Source organism: Haemorhous mexicanus, chromosome 2 (assembly GCF_027477595.1).
Source record: "Haemorhous mexicanus isolate bHaeMex1 chromosome 2, bHaeMex1.pri, whole genome shotgun sequence".
Lineage (NCBI taxonomy): Eukaryota > Metazoa > Chordata > Aves > Passeriformes > Fringillidae > Haemorhous > Haemorhous mexicanus.
In genome coordinates this window covers 34,029,456-34,053,734 of record NC_082342.1, presented here as the reverse complement: position 1 = coordinate 34,053,734, position 24,279 = coordinate 34,029,456, and the positions used below count along the sequence as shown (strand labels likewise).

The 24,279-nt window shown below is 48.8% G+C and overlaps 1 protein-coding gene across 3 annotated transcripts; it reads left to right on the top strand.

The window, feature by feature from the left end:
- Window positions 1-44: 44 nt before the first annotated feature.
- Window positions 45-24,269, top strand: LOC132323309 (alpha-2-macroglobulin-like protein 1). 3 transcript variants are annotated; one of them, XM_059838359.1, is made up of 36 exons: window positions 46-284; window positions 2,406-2,592; window positions 2,926-3,088; window positions 3,821-3,873; window positions 4,180-4,197; window positions 4,886-5,039; window positions 5,447-5,531; window positions 6,080-6,200; window positions 6,312-6,429; window positions 7,269-7,378; window positions 7,728-7,898; window positions 8,337-8,561; window positions 8,688-8,751; window positions 9,260-9,405; window positions 9,561-9,710; window positions 10,522-10,719; window positions 11,382-11,469; window positions 12,081-12,234; window positions 13,021-13,249; window positions 13,622-13,745; window positions 13,925-14,046; window positions 14,453-14,504; window positions 14,900-14,983; window positions 15,350-15,526; window positions 15,838-15,919; window positions 16,670-16,826; window positions 17,380-17,454; window positions 17,611-17,782; window positions 18,259-18,473; window positions 18,754-18,969; window positions 19,796-19,911; window positions 20,564-20,654; window positions 20,931-20,999; window positions 22,220-22,322; window positions 22,999-23,040; window positions 24,093-24,269. In XM_059838359.1, the coding sequence occupies exons 1-35, from the start codon at window positions 214-216 to the stop codon at window positions 23,037-23,039; spliced, it is 4,401 nt and encodes a 1,466-aa protein (XP_059694342.1). In that variant the 5' UTR covers window positions 46-213; the 3' UTR covers window position 23,040; window positions 24,093-24,269. The 3 variants fall into 3 exon arrangements, 2 of the variants coding, with proteins under 2 accessions (XP_059694342.1, XP_059694341.1); XM_059838358.1 differs by having other exon boundaries at window positions 4,177-4,197; XR_009485308.1 differs by lacking the exons at window positions 20,564-20,654; window positions 22,999-23,040; window positions 24,093-24,269 and having other exon boundaries at window positions 45-284; window positions 4,177-4,197.
- The last annotated feature ends 10 nt before the right edge of the window (window positions 24,270-24,279 follow it).

The window sequence follows — 24,279 nt, the reverse complement described above, 5'->3', positions numbered from 1 at the left end:
CACCCCTTTCTCCCGCCCACATTCCAGCCACGAGCAGCCCGATCTCCACCTTGGTTTTGAAGCCAAGGGAGGAACGGGCGTCTGGTCAGGGCAGGAGTTGCATGCTCCATCAGCTCTGGATGAGGGGGAGAAGGAAGGCAGCAGGAGCAGGGGAGAAGGGGGTACTGAGGAGTGGCTAAGCTTTCCTTGGAGGAATTCGACCTGCAATCAGCTATGTGGAGGATCATTTTCCTGTGGGGCTGCATCCTTCTCCTGCCTGGCACGGCTGGAATGCCTGCAATGCTGTAAGAACTTCACTGCTTTGCAAATGTGCTCTGGTCTCTGAGGGATCCTGGCGGGGCTGGCAGTAGATGATAGAAATGGGAAGAAGTCTTGAGGTGTTTTTCCGGAGAGGCATAATCTCCCATGTTCCCAAGGTTTTGCTTGGTTTCCACGTGCCCTTTCCCCACATTCCCCCTGCTAATTGGCTCTTCCTTTAGTGCCTTTGATGTAGACCCTGTATTTCAGCAAGGACTTGGGCAGAACAACTCTGCCAGCTTTCTGCATGTGCCTAATTCTGACCTTCCAATATCTCACGTCTCCTGCTGTGTTCCTGAATATGTTTCCTTTGGGCTAAGCCTTTCTTCCCAGAGTCATAGGTCACCATTTAATAGTTTAGCCAGCAAAGCTGAGTGCCTTTACAAAGTGAGCAAACATGAGCCCAAGTATCTGGTAGGGATGCTCCTGGTACAGCAGTGTGTTTGTTCAGGCTTGGCTGGCCATCTGCTCCCACCACGCCTTTTCTCAGACCTCCATCAAGGACAATTCCCAGCACAGCTTCTCTTCCTATACTTTGTCAGGAATGCTACTCCTGTTCCAGCAGACACTGCTGTGATGTCCTGGCTTGTGAACTTGTTCTGGCTTTTTTTGAAGGCGTTTGCTTTTGCAGCCATGGCACAAGTGCAAACAGAAGCATGACTGTGCTTGAGCAGTAGATGTAAGAGTGAAAAATATGGCAGTGGGTTGTAGCTGGGTTCCCTCCTGCTGCTTGTGGTGTGGTGTGCACAAGCCTAGTTCTAACAACTTTCTCCAGTGGGAGTGCTTCCTCTAGGACCTGTTCCATAGGCTGACAAGCTCCCATGCAAAGGATGTGCTTTACTGCTGTCTGCTTGCCACTGTTACCCTCAGCATGAAGCTTTGCTTTATGGAAACACCACTTGCTTCAATAGTTTGTCTGCTGTCCTGCCTGTATTCCAATTTTTTTCATAGATTTGTGATCCAGCTTGGATCTTGGGACCCTTGGATGACAGCCCCAGAGATGTTCTTTCTTACTTTTACAGCTCAGAAGGCAAGGATGAAATGTTAAAGGGGTGTAAGAAAATATTCCAGAGTAAAGGATCATTACAAGCAAGGGGGGTGTGGGAGGTTTCAAGCAGTGAATTTTTAGTGCTCACCCCATCCTTTGGCACAATCGGCAAGAGGGAGGTGCCATGAGTCAGCTCAAATAGGAAAAACAAAATGTTGTTTTTATGTGTTTTGAGATCCTCAAGGCAGCTTGGCAGCACTCAAGTGTGACAGCAGTCAAAGGCTCCTGGCCAGCAGGACTTTGACTCCTTCTCGCCAGGGTGCTGAGCTCCAGCTGAGAACTGCCAGCGGGTCACCTCCCTTCCTCCTGCTTTTCTGATCTTTCCAGGCCCTGCCCTCTGCTTCCTGCAAAACATGCTGCTGGCTGAGCCTGTCCAGAGGCAGTGAGTGGGAGGAGTCAGGGATAAGAATTTTGAAATCTGCTTGAATGTTGGCTTTTTGTTGGTCCTAGATGCTACAGTACAATAAAAGATGGAAACTAGCAAACTTTGAGCAGCTTTCTGGTGTTATGGAGGCAGCTCAGGGTAGATGCAGAGATGGGAGAGATAGTAGAGAGCAAAGAGGACAAGAGTGTCAGGAGCTGAAGTGGAGGTGCTCATGAGTTTCTGTGGCTGGCACATGAAGCTGGGACACTGAATCCCTCACAGAGGGCATTGTTTCTGAGCCCAAGAGTAGTGGGAAAACCAGCCAACAAAAACGATGGTGCTGATGTAGTGTGGTTCAGTGAAAAGACATTGAAGACTTGGGAGACCTGCAAGAAAGCCAAGCTGGTGCTGATCCCCTGGGGGATGTGGGGAGGTCCCTTCACCTTATTTTCACTTTCAGTTTGTAAGGCAGTGACTTTATAATTTTATATGTGCATGCAGCATATAGCACTGCCTCACTGTCAATGTCTGCAGTGCCCATGGATGAGAACAGTGTCATGTCCCACTGGTATCATGACAGCAGGGTGAAGAGGCCACAAGTCTGTTAGGAAGTACCTAAATACAGCTCAAAACCTGTCGTCTTAGAAAGTCAGTTTAGCCTTTTTTTCTTTTTTCTTTTTTCTTTTTTTTCAACAGAAACTATGCCGTGGCAATACCCTCTCAGCTCTACTACCCCTTCTCAGAGACAGTGTGTCTCCAGCTCAGCAGAGAGCAAGCAGTCCCAATCCATGTGTCAGTCACCTTGCAAAGCAGAGCTGGGAATGAGACTCTGATCACTCAGTCCATCTCTCAGCTCCCCTTCTTCCATTGCACAAGCTTTCAGGTGAGGAAGATACTTTCATGGGCTCTCACTAGGGTGGATATTGCATGAGTTCTGCTCTTGCTGGGTAGGAATGCAAAGAGTTGTGCCTTCCCACGAGGACATCTTAATTGGCCAGTGAATCTTCTGCTTCATCCTGCATAGGTCTGCCAGTGTCCTTTCTGCTGTGTAGCCCCACTAATATTTTACCCTTCTAGAAAACTTTTTGAAATGTTCTGTGAGCTCTTTTCAGGCAAGAAGAACTAGAGCAACCCAAAAGTTATAATTGTTATTCCAAAAACCTCGGGATCAGTGAATGGGATCCACGCTGAGTGATGGTTATAACTATACCTGCAGGTCCCTCCTCCTGTTGGAAGCCCTGAGGAAGTGGCTTTTGTTGTTATCACAGTCACGGAAGCCAACTCAGAGTTCCAGAAGAAACAGAAAGTCCTAATCAAGCATGCAGACAAGAAGACTTTTATCCAGACAGACAAACCTGTGTACAAACCTGGACAGATTGGTATGGACAGAATGCCATGTCTTGTGAGAGACAGAGTGGTCCTCAGGCCACAAAATGTGGGGCACCCTCTAGTCCTCTGAGCAGGACCTACTCAGGAAGGGAGATGGGCCACAGGCTTTCTTCTAGGCTTTGAGGGATTTGGGAATATCTCTCTCCTATGTCAGTGTGCCGTATGCCACTGTGAGCAGGGCTTGTGTGTTTTCCTTGGTGTGTGAGAAAAGATTGAGAAGCTACAGTGTTATATTCATGATTGCCCCAGTCAAAGCCATGTCTGTTTGTCAGGGCTCTCAATCCCTCTCTTCCCCACAGACTTCCTCAGGTGAGGATTGCACACCTACAGGTCCCACCACTGCCCTTGCACAGCTCAGATCACCGCAGGGTTCAGCTGCTGGCCCCATGCCTCTCCACACTTTCCACTGGGATAGCCTTCACTGCAGGCAAGACTGAGTGGCCCTCCACAGGTCCAACATCCAGAAAAATGCTCTTTCCCACCAGCACAGCCAGCCTTCCCAGAAAGCCCCGCACTGCCTCTCCTAACACTTTGTTTTCTAGCAGGCTGACAGCTCCCAGCAGGGCTTTGGGCATAGGCCTAGGAGTGGATGGCTGTATCTGCTGCCCTCATCCTCTCAGAGAAGCACGTGTACACATCTTTCTTAGCCATGTCTTCCTGTTATTTACTATTGAGAGACTTGATTTCCTTTCAGCCAGTCCTGTTTTCCTTTTACTTTGTAGTCAAGTTGCGGATTGTGACCTTGGATCAGAACTTTATTGCCAGCAGTGAAACAGTAAGTCAAGAGGGAAGACACCTGAAGTCTGGAAATGTTATGAGCTGCCTGCCTGTCTTCTAGATCAGTGCTTGGCCCAGCCAGGACATGTATGTGCAGCTGGTCTCAAAATTGCTTTTGGTGCTTACAAACAGTGTTGGGCACCACCTGCTAGACAGGAGCTGCTCATGGATTATGGGCAGTCCCTGGGAATTGCTTAGAGAAGACTGATGGATGGTTGGGGAAATAAAAAATACAGCCAGGGAGGTGGCAGGTAACTTATCTGAAAGCAGACCACCAGTGACTGTTGTTTTCTCCCCACAGCAGCGCCTGGTGGAACTGAAGGTAAAGCTCCTACTTTATTGTAAATGATGAACTCTTCTCACCTCGGGGAAGACACAGGTTTGGAGATGGTGGTTGGGAAATATCGATGCAGAAAGTCAGTTACCCCAGAATGAATGGGAACAGTCCCATCATCTCATCACAAAGCTCTTACTGGCTGGGCAGTGTGGTTGTACCTAGAGTTCTGCACCCTGCCCTCCCAGAGCCAGCACTGGGAGAGCACGGTCCCTCATGACTGGGCCTCAGTGGCTCCCCTGCATGGAGTCCTGGACTCATATCTCCATTCTTTCCTGGGGATTCCAGACATCACTCCCCAGTAGCTTGTGCCTTAGGCAGAATGTCTCCACAGTGACCCTGTGGGCTGTGCCAGCTCAGCTGACCACAGAGATCTCTGAAAGACCACTTCTTTCTCTTAGTGAGACAGGCAGGCAGTAAACAACAGTTTTGCAGCAGTCAGAGATGGCAGTGCCACCAGGGAACAATGATATGATAGATTTACTTTGTTAGTGAGACAGGGAGGAAAGTCCTTTCCTCTTTGAGCTTGGACTCATCTGAGCACTCTAGCTGTGCCATAGACCTGGGCTCTCAGGACAAGAGAATATCTGGTCAGACCACGCCCTGGTATCTTGGACATGCTGCAAAAGATTCTTTTTCAACTGGAAAATAACTACTCTCTGCTCCACCTGTGCAGGATCCCAAAGGGAACCGAATTGCACAGTGGCTGGATGTTACACCTGTGGGAGGCATTGTGGATCTGTCCTTCCCGCTGGCTGCAGGAGCCCCACTTGGAGAGTACACCATCAGACTGCCTGGCCTCACACGCACCTTCAGGGTGGAGGAGTATGGTAAGAGTCTCAGGAAGCTGCTGGCAGCAGAGAAAGGTGTTTTGCCAGCCTCTAGCCCCACCTGAGCTCCACAGAGCTGGACGGGCCATGCAGCTGTGAACAGCTGTGCTGGTTGTGCTGTCTCCTGGGAAGTGATCACTGACCTTCACCCAGGCCCACCGGCTTTCTCCCCACCATGTCCTGAGGATGGGACTGAGACAGTGTCCCACAGCTGTGCTCTGGGGAGGAGACTCAAGCTGCCTACTCCTGTCCCATTCTCCTAGCTGGGCTGTTGGTGTATTCCTACCAGGCCATGTGCTGGAATGAAAGGAGAGATTTTTTTTTCTGTAAACAGCCACTTTAGAAGGATTGGAGCAAATTAAGTCTTTCTATTCTCACTGAATTATCTTTCTCTTGCTTTCACACAGTGCTGCCCAAGTTCAGTGTCTCCATCCAGATGCCTCAGGTGGTCACCATCCTAGAGGAAAACTTCCCTCTCCACGTCTGTGGCATGTGAGCTGACTTATCGTGGCAGAAGGTGCATTTTTACTGGTTTGGAAAATGCACAGCCATCAATAATTGAGCTCAAAATGGTCTCTGCCAACCCTACCCCCAACCCAAGAGTTGGTACCCTGTCACCCTTTGCCAAGCAATCCTCCTGGACTCTCACCTTTCTCCATGTTGTCTCTCCCTACTTTCTCTGTGAATCTGGAAGTGTGGCAGTGCACTCCCTCAATGCAGCATGTGCCTTACAATAGAGCACCTCTGCTGTATTAGTGACAGGGTTGTAGGAATAATGGCTCAGCTCGTGGCCAGCACAGTGTCCCCCAGCCCTGCCTGGTGGGACTGGTGTTGACTTGGAGAGACCTGGCCCAGCAGTGCCTTCTGCCCCAATCTGATGAGGCCATTTGTACTTGGCCTCCTCTGCTGAGCTGGTGACCCATGAACGCACTGCAGGCTGCTGGGCTGTACAGCTGCAAACCACAGGGTGAAGCTGACATTCCTCACTCCCGAGCCAGTGTTTCTGTGCGAGTGTAAGCTCTCTGTGCTCCCCTTGCCAGGTACAGCTACGGGAAGGCAGTGCAGGGTAGCGTGAAGGCAGTGGTGTGCCGCAAACACATCCGCTATAACAGCAGGTCTTCCAAAGCCAAGCGCAGTATCTGCAAGGAATACAGCGGCGAGGTGAGCATGGGAGACAGCCATCCCTCCTGCAAAAGGGAGGGAAGAGGGCAAAGGGGCAGAGCACTCTTTTGCCTTCATGATTGGTTAACAAATATGATTTCATATTCCCAGACAAATGAGGATGGCTGCTTTTCCACTGAAGTGAATACTAAGCTTTTCCACCGGAAGCATGGTGATAATTATGATTTCAATCTGGAGGCTGAGGCTTTTCTGAAAGAAAGTGGAACAGGTAGAAAAACTGCTTCTACACTTTGTGGAAAATCTATTATACGCTCATAAAATGTACTTGTCTTTGGGTTTTTATCTATAAGACAATTGAGTTCATCGAGTCTTGATGCCTGCTCTGGTAGTCATTTTGTTTTGACAGAGATGGGCAAGAGCTGCTTTTTCTTGTCTACTCATCACATTAAAAATGTGTACAGAGGTGGGCCAGGCCAGGTTCTCATGTTCTTAAACCATATTTTAGGACAGTCCATTGGAATGAGATGTTATTCAGAGCAACTAGAGATAACCAAGGCCCTGACTGTGTACTGTTATTTGCTCCTCATTAGATTTATCTCCACACCCCAGATAGGGAGATAATGTTTCTTTGAAGGTTCCCACTCTCACAAGATTTTGCAAAGCCTTCCTTTTCTTCCTGCAAAGGATGTTTCCCAGCCCCTTGCCAGAAGCAGTGACACACATTCACTTAACAAACAGCTGCAGTGATTTCAGATGGGCACACAGGACAAGACATCAGGCTGAGAACTGACATGGGAAAAGCAAGGAAAACTGCTCACTTTGTGTGACTGCTGTGAGGAGGGAAGGAGAATGGAAGAGGACAATTATGAGTAGGACCATCTTAAAGTGGGAAAGAGTGTTTGAAAAGTTTCTGACACAGAGACCTCCAGGCAGACTGCTGTGATTCTGTCACATCAGAGTGTAGGAGGCACTCTAGCTGAGTCCTGAAGCTGCACAGAGAAACTGCAGTGCCCTATGAGTGATAGTCCACCCCCTAACTGAGTTTATCCAGTCTCAATGCCTGCTTAGACACGCTACTCACCTGCATGTGCCTCCTGTCTTTCCCAGGGGTGGAGTTCAACACCACTGAAAACTGCAAGGTCACTTTTGATATCACAACTCTCCAGTTTTGGGGGACAAGCTATTACTATCAGCAAGGAGCTCCCTACTATGGAAATGTGAGTGAAAAGGGAAGAAGCGTGGAAAGCCCAGGGGCTGGGCCTAAGCAGATGGTAGGTACAGAAGTGCCATGGGGTCCCCTTGTTCTGAGCTGCCCAAAGCTGCCAGCACAATCCTCTGTCCCAGTCCCTCCTTTGACATATCTACCAAGAGGTTCTCCAAAGGTATGACTGCAGGATCTGTGGCTTCGCTAGATGAGATGGCTGCTGAATAAATGAGGAAGGGTTGAAGAGATCAAAATTCAGACTGAGAGTCCCTTTGCAGAGAGGGGAACAGGGACTTCTCCTGGGAGGTGGATTTTCAATCCTGAGGCCTCCAGTTCTTTGACTGTTCTCTGCACTGTTACAGCTGGAACTCAGAAGTGCCAGTGGGACACCCCTGAAGAACAAGAAGGTGATTCTTACAGTGTCCTATGGGAGCAGGAAGCAGACCAAGACCTACCTCACGGATGACACTGGGATGGCCTCCTTCGTCTTAGAGACATCAGCATGGGACAACAGCAGTAAAGTTATATTACAGGTTAGGAACCATTAGTCTGGAGCTAAGCAAGTAACTAGAATTGAAATACATTGTAAGGGCAGATCCGTGCTGATACTTTACCCACATATACCAGACAGAAGCAAAGGGTTCAGTGGTTTGATCCAGGGGCTGATAAACCACTTTACATAGTCAAATGATCTGGTTTACTTCCAGGGTAGCAGCAGCATGGCAGCATTTCAGACTTCAGCTAAAGCCCTAGCAGTGTACAGCTCCCTGCTCCTGTTCAGGCAGTAGTTATCCCAGAGTGTGGGACAGCAGGCAAATGCCAAGCTCCACAGAAGAGGACTGATTGAACTTGGTGCAGGTGGAAATAGACACCCTACGCTGGGATAGTTCAGAGCCCACTATTTAGTCAGCCTTGGTTTTGGTGTATGAAGAGCTGTAGGAAATCCTCAGGCACTTTTTTCTGTGCCGCAGGCAAAGTCCCAGCCGGAGGACACGAACGGTCGGAACGCGAAGGTTTCTTACGGCACCGCGTCGCTCCCACTCAGGGCCTTCTACTCCTCCAGCCGCAGCTCCGTGAGGATCCAGCCCGTGCAGGCAGTGCCAGCCTGTGGGGATGTACAGCAGGTCACTGTGCACTACCACATACTCACCACAGAGCTGGGCCACCGGGCTGCCAGAGCACGCTTCTACCACCTGGTGAGTGCGGGCAGCGCCAGCGAGGTCAGCTCTGCGCCCGGTCTGAGTCAGCACAGGGCCCTTTGCTGGCCCAGAGACAGGGAGCACAGGCACTCTCAACCCTCTGTTCTGTTCATTACCCTTTAGGTTATGGCCAGAGGGTCCCTTGTGCATCATGGCCAAACAGCAGTGCTTCTTGATCCACCATCAGGTAAGAGCATCTAACTGCCAGGAACAGATTAAGGATCCAACGAGAAAATCTTTCCAGCCTAGGTGGAGAAGGAGACAAAAGAGATCTGAGACTAATAAGAAACCACAGAGCTGGCACAAAAAAACAATAGGAAATATGCTTTTTTCTATCTTTTAGCTTCCTTTTTCTTTTTTTTTTTCTGCTGATCAAATGATGAAACTGTCAGAGTTTATCTGCCAAGCAGGAAAATGCCAAAGTAACTTATGGAGTCTTTCTGGGCTCAAGTGGAAAGACTCATTTCTCTTCCAAGTGCTCACTGTTGGCAAGGTGTGTCATGATACAAGGTCACTGCTATAAAAACCTCCACCCTGGCCTAGCTGTGGCCTCCCCAGAAGCAAGGCAGAATGGTTTTTATGCAAGAATCTGTACAGAAGTATTACAGAGGAAGAGCACATTGCTGCTGTAGTCCTTGGATTGAAGACTTCCTTGCACCTTGCCATACTTTTTCAATTTTTCCCTCTTCCTTCAGATCAGTACAGTGGGGCTTTCAACATCACTCTGCCCATTGACATCATTTCATCCATGGCTACCATCTTTGTTTACATTGCCTTCCCTGAGGGACAAGTGGCAGCTGACACCTTCCGTCTGAAAGTCTCCAGCTGCTTCAGGAACCACGTAAGCAGTGCACAAAACACAGAGGGGCAGGTAGGCTGGAGGGTGATGAATTACCTGCAAACTGGCAGTAGATATGCAGCAGAATCCCATAACCACAGCTTCCCCTTTGCTTCATCTCTCAGTGCCTGCAGTCCCCCTTTCTCCTGCTGTTTCAGGTGAAGCTTGGCTTCTCAGACACAGTGGCTCTCCCAGGATCGACTGTCCAGGTCCACTTGCAGGCTGCACCAGGCTCCCTGTGCAGCATCCGTGCAGTAGACAAAAGTGTCCTTCTCCTGAGGCCAGAGGCTGAGCTATCCAGGGAGAGTGTGAGTCACTCCAGTGCTGACCTTTGCTGGCTAATAAGGCTTGGTGGGCATACCAACAACTGCTTGAATGGGGACAGGGCATGGTTTAATGAGAAAAAATGAGGGCCAACATCCAACACCAGCCAAAATTTCCCGTGTCTACAGAGGGTGTATTCTATTAGAATAAGCCATTGTCATCCCCAGCTACAGCCTGAAGTCACATCCTGGTTACTTACAGTGCTTTACCACAGTGAAAAGCAGAAGGCAAGAGACATCCATCTCCTGAACTGATTCATGACAATGCACTGAAAAAAATGTCATGTCAAAAAAAATGCCAAACATGGGATAGGCTCCACGTCTTTGTTCCAGCTCATGTGAACCAGACAGTCCTTCCATTCGCAGAGTGGGCTCTAAGAGGTGTACTGGCAGTGGAAGGGTTCCTTTTCTCCTCTAGACCTTGGTTTAAGGACACCTGAATTGCCTCTTGACACTGTCTTGGTGGATCCAGGACATGTTTTCAGTCAGACAAGAAGCTGTCCAATGCTCTCCCCATGCAGGGAAGGTGTGCTTAGTGCTTACATGAAGTTCACAGGTACAATTATTAAGCTAGAAGTGGCCACAGCTATGCAGCCATACCTCCAGAGGGGCTCTGGTGCTATACATCCAAAATTTGTGGAGGCTCTCCATAAAATTCAAAACCCCTTGGGGCTGGGGTTTTTGTGACAGGTGGGACCTGAGCTCAGCCTCTGAGGTCATAGGAAATCTCTGGACAGAAATGAAAATCTTCTCATCTCTCACACTGACCTGTACTGTTTTCATTCTCTCTCTACAGGTATATAATATGTTCATCTATGCTCAGGAGCAGCTCAGCACCCTCACAGATATCTACAGTGACTACTGCACCATCCACAAGAGCCCAGGAATCCCTGATGCCTCTAAGACCACCCCTTCACCAGGAATGATGTCACCGTTCATGTACAACAGATACTCTTATGCAGTGTCCCAACCAGATGTTTATGAACTTCTGAAGGTAAATCTAATTTCCAGAAAGCCTGAAATATCAGAGCTGAGCCCTTTTGTATCCCAGGTCGGCACTGGGTTGCTTCACAGATTGTCTTTCCTGTAAATGCTTGTGACTTCACTATCTGAATTTGCCAAGATTCTGAACAAAGAGATCAATGACACTCTATGCTCCCAGAATGATAAATTCCCATTGATCAGGCAGATTCCTAGAACTCAACTCCCCATTGGTTCCCTTTAGACTTTTTATGGATTGGAAGCAGTGTGGATTGTCAGCCTGTGTCGGAGAAAATTGGAAGCTGGAGAAGCAAAGCACCTGAGAGAAAAGGAGAGCACAGGGAAAGGAGAAAAAGAACAGTAGAAAGGAATGGCAGTGAAGGCTAAAGAAAAGTCTGGGTTAGGGTGGGCAGCAAACTGTGGTGCCAAAATAATGACACTGTGTACAAGCATGCACATGCAATTGGTCACCCCCTCAATCCTTTGGCATGAGGACCAGGCTCTGGGAGCAGGAGAGTTCTGCCTTCTCTCCCAGTATAAATCTGCAGGTTGTGCTGAGGTGCAACAATACAGAGTAGCTGTGATATGCTGGGAGGAGGGGGTAGAGACAGACCCTCGGACACACCAGCCCCTCCACAGAAATACACCTTCTTTTCTCCCCCTTCTTTCCTCCAGAATGCAGGTCTAACATTTTTAACCAGCCTTAAAATCAAGTCTCCAATTGAGTGCCGCACCCAGACCACTTTTGACTACGACTACATGTGTACATCTCGATTTTTCCTGTTTCTTTGGAGAGCACGGGTAACATATAGGCTGCACATGGGCAGCTGAACATGCAGTGTGCTTAGGAGCTGGGGATGGCTTACAGGCATGAGTGGGAGGTTGTACGGGAGAGGGGAAAAGCCCTGGCATGAGTGTGTGAGCAGAGCACTGGAGGGGCAGAGGGGTGGCTGCAGGGTTTGAACCTTGTTTAGAAACTTCACCTGGTGAGTTGGAAGATAATGTGGTCAAGGAAGGAAATGGGACATCTGTCTCAGGAAAGACAATCTGTTTGTGAGACTAGGAGAGGTCTTTCTGGAAACCAGAGAATGAATCAAGATTGGCATTGGGCAGTATCTAGGCTTTTCTGCAGGGAAAGAGAGCAAAACTGTGAGCAGGTAAAATGTCTCATGGGGGAGCACACACATATTGGAATCCCCCTGGCCTCCTGAGTTGTCTTATGGAAGACAATAACAAAGTTGAGGGCATTTTGGAGAGGACAAGGAGGGTTTGGGCTGGGAGTGGGAGGGAAGGAGAACTGAGCTTTTCTTGGCTGAACTCCACCCTGGTTTCACAGTTGCTCTGCCTTTGAATGAATGCTTGTATTCCCAATAGCTTTTGATGAGCTGGCAGACTTGGAGAGCTTGTACCCAGAAGCAGATGCTGCTGTTGAAGCTGCTGAGGCAGAGCACACCGAGCTGGGCAGCGAGTCAGCGCCAGCACGTACCTGGTTCCCAGAGACATTCATCTGGACTCTGGTTCCCATCAAGTGAGTAATTACAGGCTGTGGCTCCACAGGCATACAGACTTTCTACCAGACACGGTAGAGGGAATGGGCAGGAGCAGAGAGAGGGCATTGTTGCCTTCTATGCAGAAAGTAAAAAAGAGAGGTATGAAGAAGTGGATAAGGACAATGGAGTTTTGGTTCAGTTCCTGTCTCTGCTTGAGATTTTCCAAATGCTTCTAGGAATTTAACATCACACACTCTTGCAGGATGTAAGAGGCCTCCACAGATCCATAGCTCAACATTCTACACAAGGCAGGTCTTGTTAGATCAAGTTGTAGTAAAGTACTCTGTATCCCCAAGGATGGAGATTCCTCAAACTGTGTTTCAATGTTTGACCATCTTCATGGTATTTTCTTATGTCAGGTCAGAATCCCCCACATGCCAGCTGAGTGTTACCTTTTGTCCTCAGAATATGCACCTCAGAAGAGACGTGTTCCATTGTCTCCACACCTTCCCAATAGGAAGTGTCACACCATGCTCCATGGCACAGACTGGGTGTATAGCACACCCCTGTGAGCCCCCTGTGCCCACACAAAAGAAGAATTTCAGGTGCAGCGCTGCTCAGGAGCAAATTTTGGGTTGCATTTTCCTCTTAAGTCATTCCTTGCCCACCTATTTGCTATCCTTCCCCTACCTCTGTCCTACTTGCCAGGAATCCCTACGCCTTCACATGTGCTTCCATTTCATAGTCTGAATTTCTGCATTTCTCTTCCCAAGAGAAATCTGTCCAGGGTGGGGACAACCTCTTCCACTCTGTTCTCTCCTCAGTGATTCAGGGGCTGCTGAGCTAGCTGTCACAGTACCTGACAGTATCACAGACTGGAGAGCCATGACCTTCTGCACCTCGGAGAGCCATGGCTTGGGAATCTCAGAGACCACCAGCCTGCGGAGCTTCAAGCCATTCTTCGTGGAACCCACTCTGCCTTATTCTGTTTTCCGGGGAGAGTCATTTCCCCTGAAAGTCAAAGTCTTCAGCTACCTGAAGCAGTGCATGGCGGTGAGTGGCTCCCTCCAGGATGCTTTGGAGCAGAGGAATGTGTGGGAACTCCTTTACTCGTAGAGACCCAAACAGAGGGGCTGTTTTTTGCCCTGCTAAGGCACTGGGCAAAAGACACTGAAGAAGTTCTTCAATTTAGCTCCACTCAGAGCCATCACTGACCAGTTTATCCCTCCCCAGAAGCCAAACCTTACAAATGTGGATTGCATGTCCATGGGACACTGCTGGTTTCCCACAGATACTGCAACAGGCCATCAAAATACTGACCCCTGACTTGTGGGATTGATTGTTATTTGAATCAAGGACCTGAATGGAAAAACACAGCAGCAGCAGCAGCTCTGTAACCTGAACTCCCTTTTGTTTCACCTCTAGCTCCAGCTCAGCCTAATGGACTCCAGGGATTTTGAGTTTCTTCATGAAAATGTCAGGTTCACTCTTTGCCTGTGCCCTGATTCAGCAAAAACATTTTCCTGGGATGTGAAGGCTACAAAATTAGGTAAGGGGTCAAGGGAGGAGCAGGGGTGGGAAGCACTGGCAGAGCTGCTTGAGGAAGCCAGAGCTGGGCTGGAAGGGAGGTTGGCCTTCTGTGCAAAGCATGAGTGAGCAGCCCGAGGCTGAGCGAACTAAAAATATACATAGATGTGCCAACCAGCCTCTTGCTGTTTTGCTTTTTAGGGAAGGTGAATTTCACTGTCACTGCTGAGGTGGTGGAGCAGGAAGATGTTTGCACGGAGCGTACAGCTGTTGTGCCAGAGTCTGGAGGGAAGGACACAGTGGTCAAACACCTGCTGGTGAAGGTCAGGCTGCACTGCAGGGCTCTGGCAAGGCTGGAGCTGGGTTGGGCTCATGACAGCCTGGTGGGTGGCTCTGGGAGGGAAGAGTCAGCTGGGGAGGTAGGCACATTTCTCAGGGAGACTGGTCAAGGAGCGATTCTTAGGGTAGATTGGATTGGAGCTCCTCCACTGGATGGGACAGAAATGTCAGAACGGTTTGCTGGCAGGGCAGTGGGGCCATGCAGCAGCTTAGAAACCTGCTTCCCAGTGCAACTGCACTGTTGGCATGGATGTCTCTGCTGTCTGAGTGAAGCCCTTTGCCAAGGCCCACGAGGATGGAAAAGGTGCTTGCACAAAGATGGGGTGCTGCACAGCTGCTCTCTGATTTTACCTCTCTCCCTTCTGAGCTGACCAGCCTTTTCCCCACCAGGCAGAGGGGCAGCTGGAGGAAAAGACCCACACCTCACTCCTGTGCCCTGAAGGTAGGTGCAGGGACCCCCAAGTACTGTCTTACTGGGGCTGTGATTATGGACAGAACAGAGAGATCAGATGGAAGCAGTGTGGTGTCTGAACAACTCTAGAACTCTCTGGAGGTATGTAGGGAGCAGAAAGTTTGGGATCTTGGAGCTTTTGTGGGTAGGCAAAGCCATTCAGCCCTACCAGTACTAAAAGCTCCTGGCAACATCAAGCTACAGCCTAACCACATCACAGACCCTCATCTATGGGTGGCTGGATCTCTGTCTGATCCTCTCTTTTGAATGCTGATTTCACCAACTGATGAGGTGATCCCAGACCTGTTTACACCATCTCCTGGGGGACACCTGTGACTCTGCCATCTTCCTCATGCCTTTTGTTCCGACGTTTTTGCCGTTTGCAGGAACTTCAGCTTCAGAGACAATCTCTTTCACTGTGCCAGAGAACACTGTCCTTGGGTCAGAGAGAGCCCACATCTCTTTCTTAGGTGAGTTTTTAGAAGAGTCTTGGGCAGTAATACTTTTCCCTGCAGGACACGTCTCTTCTGGTGCCACTGTGTCTTCTTCAGCAAACAAAGTAACGAAAGGGAATATGTACAGCAAGGTGCGGTGCTGTCTTCCGGAGCAGTGTCCTGTCTCTCCTATACAAGTGGCACTGGATGGGTGTGTAATTTCACCAAGCCAGGGGAAAGACAGCCAAGTACCAAATCACTGTCCCTGCAGTCTGTAGACATCACGTGGGCAGAGGTGAACTGAGATCAGTCCTAGCAGGTTACCTGGAGAATCTGTGAGACCAGAGTTGTTTTACGTGCAAGAATGCGTATGGCTCCCAAAGCTGTGGTTCCGTCCTACAGGTGACATTATGGGAACAGCACTGGACAACATAGATGAGCTTCTCCAGATGTCCAGTGGCTGTGGTGAGCAGAACATGGTTCATTTTGCCCCAAACGTCTTTATCACACGATACCTTGAAGAAACAGGACAGCTGACTCCAGAAATCAAACAGAAGGCAATTGGCTACCTGGAAAGCGGTGAGTGAATTCCTGCTTGTTAAGCTGGTGATGTCCACTACAGTACTTGTGTGGAAGGAGCCTCAGCAGAGGCCTGGTGCTGAGCAGGATTTGTGCAGCATCACTTGCTTGGCATCATGGTAATTGCAGCAGTGTAAATCAGGCTAGTCAGTTCTTCGTGTCAGCAGAACACGCAGTACACAGCACCCCTCTGCTAAATTCCTCAGAGATAATGCTCTCTGTAATGATCAGCAGGATTGGTGGGGCAGGTTGGCTCCTGGAGAACAGGACAGGCACACAGCATCTTCACTACCCCCAGCCTCTTCCTGCAGGATATCAGCAGCAGCTCCTGTACAAGCACACAGACGGCTCATACAGTGCCTTTGGGGAAGGAAGTGAGCCAGGAAACACTTGGTAAGCAATGATATCCAGACATAACTGAGGAACAACAGTTTGACCTGGTCAGGCTCAAGCTGGCTTGGATTTTGGTCTGGGGAAACTGAGGCAGTCTGAAGGTTAGAATAGAAATTGCTCCTGAGACCTTTTGGAAGGTGTCGTGGCTTAAGCCCAGATGGAAATCAAGCACTACACAGCTGTTTGCTCAACACCATCCTCATGCCAAATCCAAAACATGGCACTGTAACAGCTACTGAGAAGAAATTAACTCCACTCTAACTGAAACCAGAGCAATATCCATCTCTTACTCCATAACATTTATGTCATGCCAGGTTTCACACTCCCCATATTGCCATCACATTCCCTATTTTTCTGTTTTGATAAATACACAAAATCTTCCTCTTAGTCTATGGAACACCTCTGTCAACAGCTTTTCAGAATGCTTGGTGCCCAAACAGGGTTGGGAATGGGTCTGAGTGAGCTCACTGAATGTCAACCCTCCAGGGCAACAAAGCACCCTGTTGGAATTAGCAGAGCTCTGAAGGTCTGAAAAATTGAATTTTTTCTTTCTTGCTGCACATGGCTCTGGCCTCAAGCTTCTTGAGCTCATGTGCATTGCTTCCAGCTCTCCATCTGCACAGGGGCTGTTTCCTGCTGGTATTTCTACAGGGAGAATGTAGCAGAAGACACACAGATTCCTGTCTCCTCTTGGAGACATGCATCAGGTGACAATTCAGTTCTATATCCTTCTTTCTTCCTTGGCACCAGGCTTACTGCTCTTGTCCTGAAGACCTTCAGCCAAGCCCGGGACTTCATCCACATAGATGAACAAAATATAAAGGATGCTGCCAGTGCCCTGATTAAAAGTCAGACTCCATCTGGTTGCTTCAAGAGTGTGGGGAAGCTCTTCAACAATGGTCTGATGGTATGACATGTGCTGGGGGTTCATTAGGTACCTCAGAGCTCCTTCCCTTTCTGGTCCAGTTTGGGTGCCAAGAACAAATGAACTCTGTTGCAGGAAGAAGGCTCTGAAGTGCCCAGGGTCACCCTTGGGTGACATTCAGGGTTGCCTAGTCACTGTGGCACTTTTTCAAGTTATGAATGACGAAGGTTTGCGTTTGATGGTGTGCACTTGGGAACTGAAATAGTGCCCTGCCCTACCTCCATCTCAAGGGCTGACATTCTCCTGGCATTGAAATCTACTACTGAAAATCTTATGTTTGGGAGGAGAAAGGGGAATGTGCTCAGCAGAGGGAGGGAATCAGCTTCCCAGAAGAGACTGGGGAACCCTGGCAGAGAAGTGCTCTGGTAAGCAGGACCTTTAAAAGGGGATATCAGTCCTGTCACTCCCTTAGGAGAAGGAATTGGACCAGCACTGCTGCCTGTGCTGGCATTTGCTAGGGGACCAGAAGGCACTGGAAAACTTTCCTCTCTCCCTTCTCATAGCATCCCTCTTGTGTGCTTTGTGGTGTCTGCAGGGAGCAGTAGAGGAAGGCCTGGGGCTGAGCTCTGTGATTGTGATAGCTCTCATACGCTCGGGGATGCCTCACTCCGTGAGTATCCACAGCCGGAGCGCGCTGTGTGCGCAGCCTCTCGCGGGCAGTGCCTGGGCTCTGCCTTTGGCTTCCACCCTCTTCTGCACACGTGAAGTCTGCATTCCCTTCCCAAACACCCTGCCCATAACGAGAGTGCTTTCAATTGTATCCTAGGACCCAGTGGTGGGGAAAGCTCTGAAGTGTATAAGGGACCTGGTCCATGCTGATAGTGGCAGTCCCAACCTCTACAGCCTGGCACTGGCTGCAAACGCCTTTGCAGTGGCAGGGGACAAGGCCCTCAGGCAGAAAATCCTCAAAAGACTGGATAAGGCTGCCACAATATCAGGTACCACAGACTCTGGGGCAGGAGGGAGGGCCACTGGCAGAACTGTGTGGAAATCCTTGGGTTGAACCACCAATGGAAAGGAGGGAAGGAGTAGGGGAGGGTGGGTACTGCCAGAGCTTTGTGGGGAGCCCAAGGCTTGGCTCTCCAAGCCTCAGTTTGCCAAGCTGTCCCAGGTTATATCCACACTGTGAGACAGACTGTCTCTATGGATGATCTCACAGTCCTGGCCTCCCAGTCACACAAATCAGGGGAGCTTCACAGATCTAGTGGAGCTCCTCCCCAGCCTGCAGGCCTAAGGTATTGCTGGGAAAAGCAGGATGTGGGAAGAAAACAGGGAGCTATGCACATATATCTTGTCCAACTGTATTATGTCCAATGTACATGTTTGTTTAGTACCTATATACGGGGGCTAAGTAGAACTCCAGGGTCACTAGATGCAGCTACACACTCCAATGATGTTCCCACTCCACCTCTAGATGACCAAATATACTGGAGTCAACAGTCCAAACAGGAAGAAGATTCCCTATCTTGGTATCGGGCTCCATCTGTTGATGTGGAATTGACATCTAGTATCCTCATGGCTCACCTTACAAAGTCAAGTTTGTCGTCAGATGAAATCAAAAAGGCATCCAAGATTGTGTCTTGGCTCACCAAGCAGCAAAATCCATATGGAGGCTTTGCTTCAACCCAGGTAATCCCCTTGAGCCATCATCATCATCAGATTTGATGTTGTTTTTTTTGAGAGCAATGGGTTCTAACAGCCCATACTAAAAAAGGAAAAATTAATAAATTTAGAAAGGGTGTATGGTTTTACAGATCCTGGGAGTTATGGATAATCCCATGCTAAAAGCCAATGGGAAAAGCTCAATCCTTTGTGCTATGGCTGCAGTCTGAGGGAGGAAAAGGCTAAGGACTGGGCATGCATAGGAAGCAGGAATCCCACTTTTCCTGATGTTTTTCTCTTTCCTCAGGACACGGTTGCTGCTCTGGAAGCCCTAGCCCTGTATGCAACCAACATCTTCAGCAAGGATAGCCCTGATCTTCAGGTTTCTCTCACTTCCAAGGGGTTCAGCCAAAACTTCCAAGTAGACAAAAGCAATCGCCTCCTGCTGCAGACAGTGGAGCTGCCAGCCATTCCCCAAGATTATACCCTGCGTGTGCAGGGCCATGGGTGTCTTTTCCTGCAGGTAAGCCCAGCCAGGAAGAAAAATTCTGTCTGGTGAAAAGCCTTGAAAGCCAGAGAACGTCTTACCTTGCTTATAGGAATGTACCCCCTGTGGACGGAGTGACAAAACTATCCTTTGTCCCCTCAAAAAGGAAAGAAGCCCAGAAGTTTCTTTCCTCTATTAGGTAAAAAGGCACCTCATAGGCCTAGGGGACTTCACCTCAAGCTTAAGGATAGCCAATTGGACAGGAGCCAAAAAGTCCTGCCTGGGCAATTTACTAGAAATAGAAGTGAACAAAGAAACTAATCGCTTTTGTGAGGTGTTTTACCAGGAGCAAGAGCTCTTGCACCTGGCTCAGTTTTTCTCTGTTATTTTGCTTTTTATTAAACCTTTTTGTTTCCAACACTGCAACAGAAGCCATCCTGCTAATTTTATGCCTCCAAAGGTAGCTGAGCTATCTTGGGTGAATAATAGACCTCCAAGAGCTTAGGAGACATGGCTCGAGGAGGCAACTATTACTCTTGCTACTTAGCCAGCCATGAAAACAAACTGCTGTAGTAACTTGCAAGAATCTGGGCTTCAAGGCTGGTTGGGGTAACTGTGATGTTAGGAAGCTAACATCTACCCCCCAAATGAAATCTGGATCATCTCCATCCAGCCAGAGCAGCTCTTCTCCTCCAAGAAATCCACCAGGAGCAGTGCACTACTAGCAGAACCTCTGCTTCTGCCGCATGGTTTTCTCTTACACCAACACAAAACAGCAAACAGCAGCTAAGTCTAGACAAGAATACTCTCCGGCAAAAATCCCTGCTGTTCTCTGCCATCCAGCTTCTTTCTGTCCTGGCAGGCCATCCTGAGGTACCACATCCCTCCCCTGAGGAGCGAGGCCACCTTTGCCGTATCCGTGCGGACGGAGTGCACCGTGCCCGATGCCACACGCTTCCCTGTCACCATTCGTGCTCGGTAGGAGACACTCGGCTGCCCCTTTCCTCCCCCGTGCTCAGAGGCTTCTGGCACCTCACCAGTCTCTTGCTGGCAGGGTTCCCCTTCACTCATGGGGTCCACATGCTGAGGTGACCCCACTGTGCTCTCCCCAGCTGGGTGAGAGGCTCGAGGCCCCAGAGGGGTGGCTCAGGCTGTAGTCCTGTCTTGTCCCCTGCCCCTCACCACAAATTCTCCCAAGGTCTGTGGGTCTCACCCCTGTCTGGGATTAGGTCTCAAAACACTAATGATGTGAGGTCCTGTGGGACTGCCACGTACTCCTAAGTGTTCCCTCCTCTGCTCCTGGCTGACTGTCACACCACTCTCCTCTGCTGTACTCCCGCCTGGCTTGGGACAGAACTGCCAAGAGAACAGGCATAGGATGTGATATTCCCTGCCCTGCATAAAGAAGGTAACACCAGAAGGCTTCCAAGGAACTTATTCTCCTTGGCCCAATTAAAATCGAGATCAAGGGAAGCACAAAGATTTATTACAGTGCAGAAACAGGTATGCTTACAGGAGAAACACTGGAAAGAAAGGCAGATTCCTCCACCTGAGTACCAAAGCTGGGCTGGAGCATCTGGAGATGGCTCAGAAAGTAACATTAGTGCTGTCCCCTGGGTTCCTGCTGCAGCTACACAGGGAACCGTGTGTCCACCAACATGGTCCTGATCCAAGTGGAGCTGCTGTCTGGATACAGCCCCGTGGCAGGTTCACTGGAAGAGGTGAGACCGTGAATTTGTGTCCAGCTGGGATGGGAACAGTGATGGATGTCCATCATGCAGGACTGTATGCTGAAATGTGATCATTCCTGTGGGCAGAGAAACAGGGTTATTTTCTTCCTAAGAAATCCTTATACTCAAAGTCTCTTCCAAGCTGCACCTTGCCTTTCCCTACATCAACAGCTTCCCTGGCCATGTAAATATTTGCCTCTACTCTCACAAGGACAAACACCCCTGAATATTATTAAAGCCTTTCTGATATTTTCCCCCTGTTTTCAGCTAAAGAAAATGCCTCTAGTGAAGAAAGTTGAAAGCAAAGCTGACCAAGTCGTTCTCTACCTGGAGGAAGTGAGTGTAATTCGGGCTAACATCATCATTAAAGAGGCTATGGACTGATAGCTTTTATTCTTGTTTACCGGTTTCACTACTATTTTAACTATCTAGAGCTGTTGTTCCTGCATACCAGCCACATTTGCAGATCTGGAGAAGTGTCAGTAGGCAGTTGTTCATCTGTAGAGCCACTTACAGGGCTACTTAAGTTGAGTGAAACACGGCAAACTCTCATGTCAAGCCTACATCTGTTGGCACTGTTAAGTGACTATTGAAAGTCCATATATATGGTGCCTGAGTAGGACTGGGGAGCAGTAATAAGATCTATCTAGCAAATCCAAGCAAGCCTGAAATCTCAGAAAGCTCCTAAGCAACCTGAATGCAGCAGAGAGCATGCGAGATTGCTCATGGTTTTGCCAAGATTTTAAACTAAACCAGATGGTTGTGTGAACATTAGTGCTCGCCCCACGGCCTCATGAATCAACAGATTAACAACCATTCCAGCCTTTTTCTAGCTCCATGAATACCTAAACAGCACCAGAAATGAGGCCTGGCATGTATTTAAAACTCCAGCATTTCTAAGGAGCATTTCTGTGATTCTTCAACCTCAGTTTCTGTCAGTAGGCTGAGCTAAGCTGGCCCCATAGGAGGTGGGTTAGTGTCACATGGATGCATTAGGCTTGCAGAGCTGCTGCTTTCCTTACATCTACAGCACAGAGCAGAAAATACAGAGAAGCATTTCAGCTCAAGCTGCCAGGTAACACAAGGTGCACCACAATCAACAGCAGGTCATGTAACTACTACCCTACAGCAGATGTTGGTCCACGGCTCGTATTTGTCTGCTTAATGATGAGGGTTATGTGAGACTGGAGAATAAGAGCTGATGTCACTGTGAATAAGAAAGTAGCCACTGAGGCCAGATGCAGGAAGGAGCTCAGAGTAGAGCTGGATGGGAAGGTGGGATTGCTGGGGAACACTAGCACCCCATTTAGGTAGTGCACACTGACTTCTGTAGGTTTTTGATGTTCCTCAGGAGCTGAGTTAAATTTGGTGACCAAAAAGGGGAGGCAGTCACAGAATGGGAAGTAAAAGATATTTCTGAGAGGGACTAGAAAGCAGGACAGATCTATTACAGTGGTGAGGTCTCTACAGAGCCTGAGTTCAATTAGGTGAAAGGGGTTGTCTTACAGGACTTTTTTGTCCTTTCCAGTCTTAATCCTTGCATTTTTTGGTCTTAGCTGACTAGACAGCCTCAAACCTACACTTTCCTGGTGGAGCAGGACATGCAAGTGAAGGATCATAAACCAGCCAGTATCAAGATCTATGATTACTATATGCCAGGTGAGCTCAGGTGCTGTACTACAAAAACCACCTAAATGTACTTCTGGAAAGACAATTTCTTAATTTTGTTGAGTTTAAGACAATACCATCTCTGACATGGTTATCTGACTGTCCCTTAGAAGCTATCTAGGCATGAACTTAACCTGTTGGTGTTCAAAATGGTAGATCCTCCTCCCTGGGGCCCCAGAACTTGCAGGCCTGAAGCTGGTGTGTAGAACCACTGAGGGTCTGGCTCTCCCAACAAGAGTGGAGCAAAGAGCTGTGCTTTTGAGCACTTTCTTTGTGGGAGACAGGAAAGGCAGAGGAACCACAGTGGGAGGATGACTCAGAAGAGTAAGGGCCCCCTTAGAATAAAGAATAAAACCAAAACCAGCTTGTCCTCTGTTCTGTGGAAAGAAAAGCTAGAAATGTGTCAGGGATTGCTATTCCTTGAGAAAGTGTGGAATTCATAACTGTGATGGAGCTCTTTGGGACTTGCAGCCTCGTGCCTTGGGTGAATCCTGACCAGCTGCAGAGTCCTGGGCACACACCAGTGTTTTCGTGTGCCACACAGAGGGGAGTTGCAGCCTGTAAGCTGAGGGAACACCTCTCCCAGGAACAGTGGCACAATGCTGGATTGCTTTCGTGGGATTTTGAGACAATGTGTCTCACCAGAACTTTCCTTTTTGTCTTTCAGAAGAAACTGCAGTGATGAGCTACAGTGTCCCGTGCAAGTGAGGTGAGGGCCCAGCACCTTTTTTGTTACCACAGGCATGGTCCTGAAGAATATGGAAGGGAAGGGAGATGCAGGCAAATGCCCTTGGTCAAGAAACTTGCCAGACTGCAGATCCAGGGTAGAAAGCAATTTGTAATGCCAAGTAAGGTTCCTGTACCCCAGTGGTTAAACCGAGGGAAAGAGAACTGAAGTGGAAGATTTGATGTGACAAGATCATGACAAAGCTGGAGATATGTTCCAGAAAACAAGGACTGCTTGTACCAAGTACTATCACCAGTCCTGGCCCTTTGCATCAAATACACTTTATTCAAGTCACCACAGTTCCCTTTCCTGGCACTTTCCTTGTAGTTTCACATCACTCCAGCCCTGTGCACACAACATGCCATGCTCCTCTTTCCTTCAGAGCCAGGATCCATTTCAGTGCCAAACCTTTCTGAGTCTCAGCTGGGCTTCTGATCCACACTAGGGAATGGACACCTGCCTGTCCTCCTTCCAGGCTGAGCAAAGACAAAACTTAAGCTTGACCAACGCCTGCCCCTGCTCTAAACTTTCACTTGCACCTGTGTGCTTTCCTGCCCACAGCCCACAAGACAGGGAAAACCACCTGCTGCAGAAATCACCTGTAGGGAGGCACACAGCCCTGTCCTGGGATGTCTGCCACAAGCTCCACACCCTTACCAGGGATTCTGACATAAGCTTTGTATAGATAAAGTGAGAGAGAATCTTAGCTCATAAAACATTCAGAGTTGGAAGGGACCCACAAGGATCATGGAGTCCAGCTCCTGTCCCTGCACAGGACAGCTCCAAGAGTCACACCATGTGCCTGACAGCATTGTCCAAATGCTTCTTGAGCTCCATCAGTTTTGGTGCTGTGACCAGTTCCCAGGGAAACCCATTCCAGTGCCCAACCACCCTCTGGGTGATAAGAACTCAGTCCTTCTTGGCCTGACAGTACCATTTGGTCACAAGGTGCAAAAAAGGCCCCTAAATTCCCAGTGTTTACTTTTAATACTTCAGGAACTTTTTTTTTTTTTTGTCCTTTATTGTCTTCATAGGAACAGGGATAGATCCCTCCGCTGCAGTCTCTCCCATCAGTCCTTTGTCACCCCTGCCAACTGTCACCACGTGAAGATATGAAGAAAAGAGAAAATACTTGGAATTTCCTGCTGAGCAGTTAGTTTCTGGAAGGCTCAGACGGTGTGTGACATCTTATTAAAAGTAGAAGACTAGAACTGTCTGATT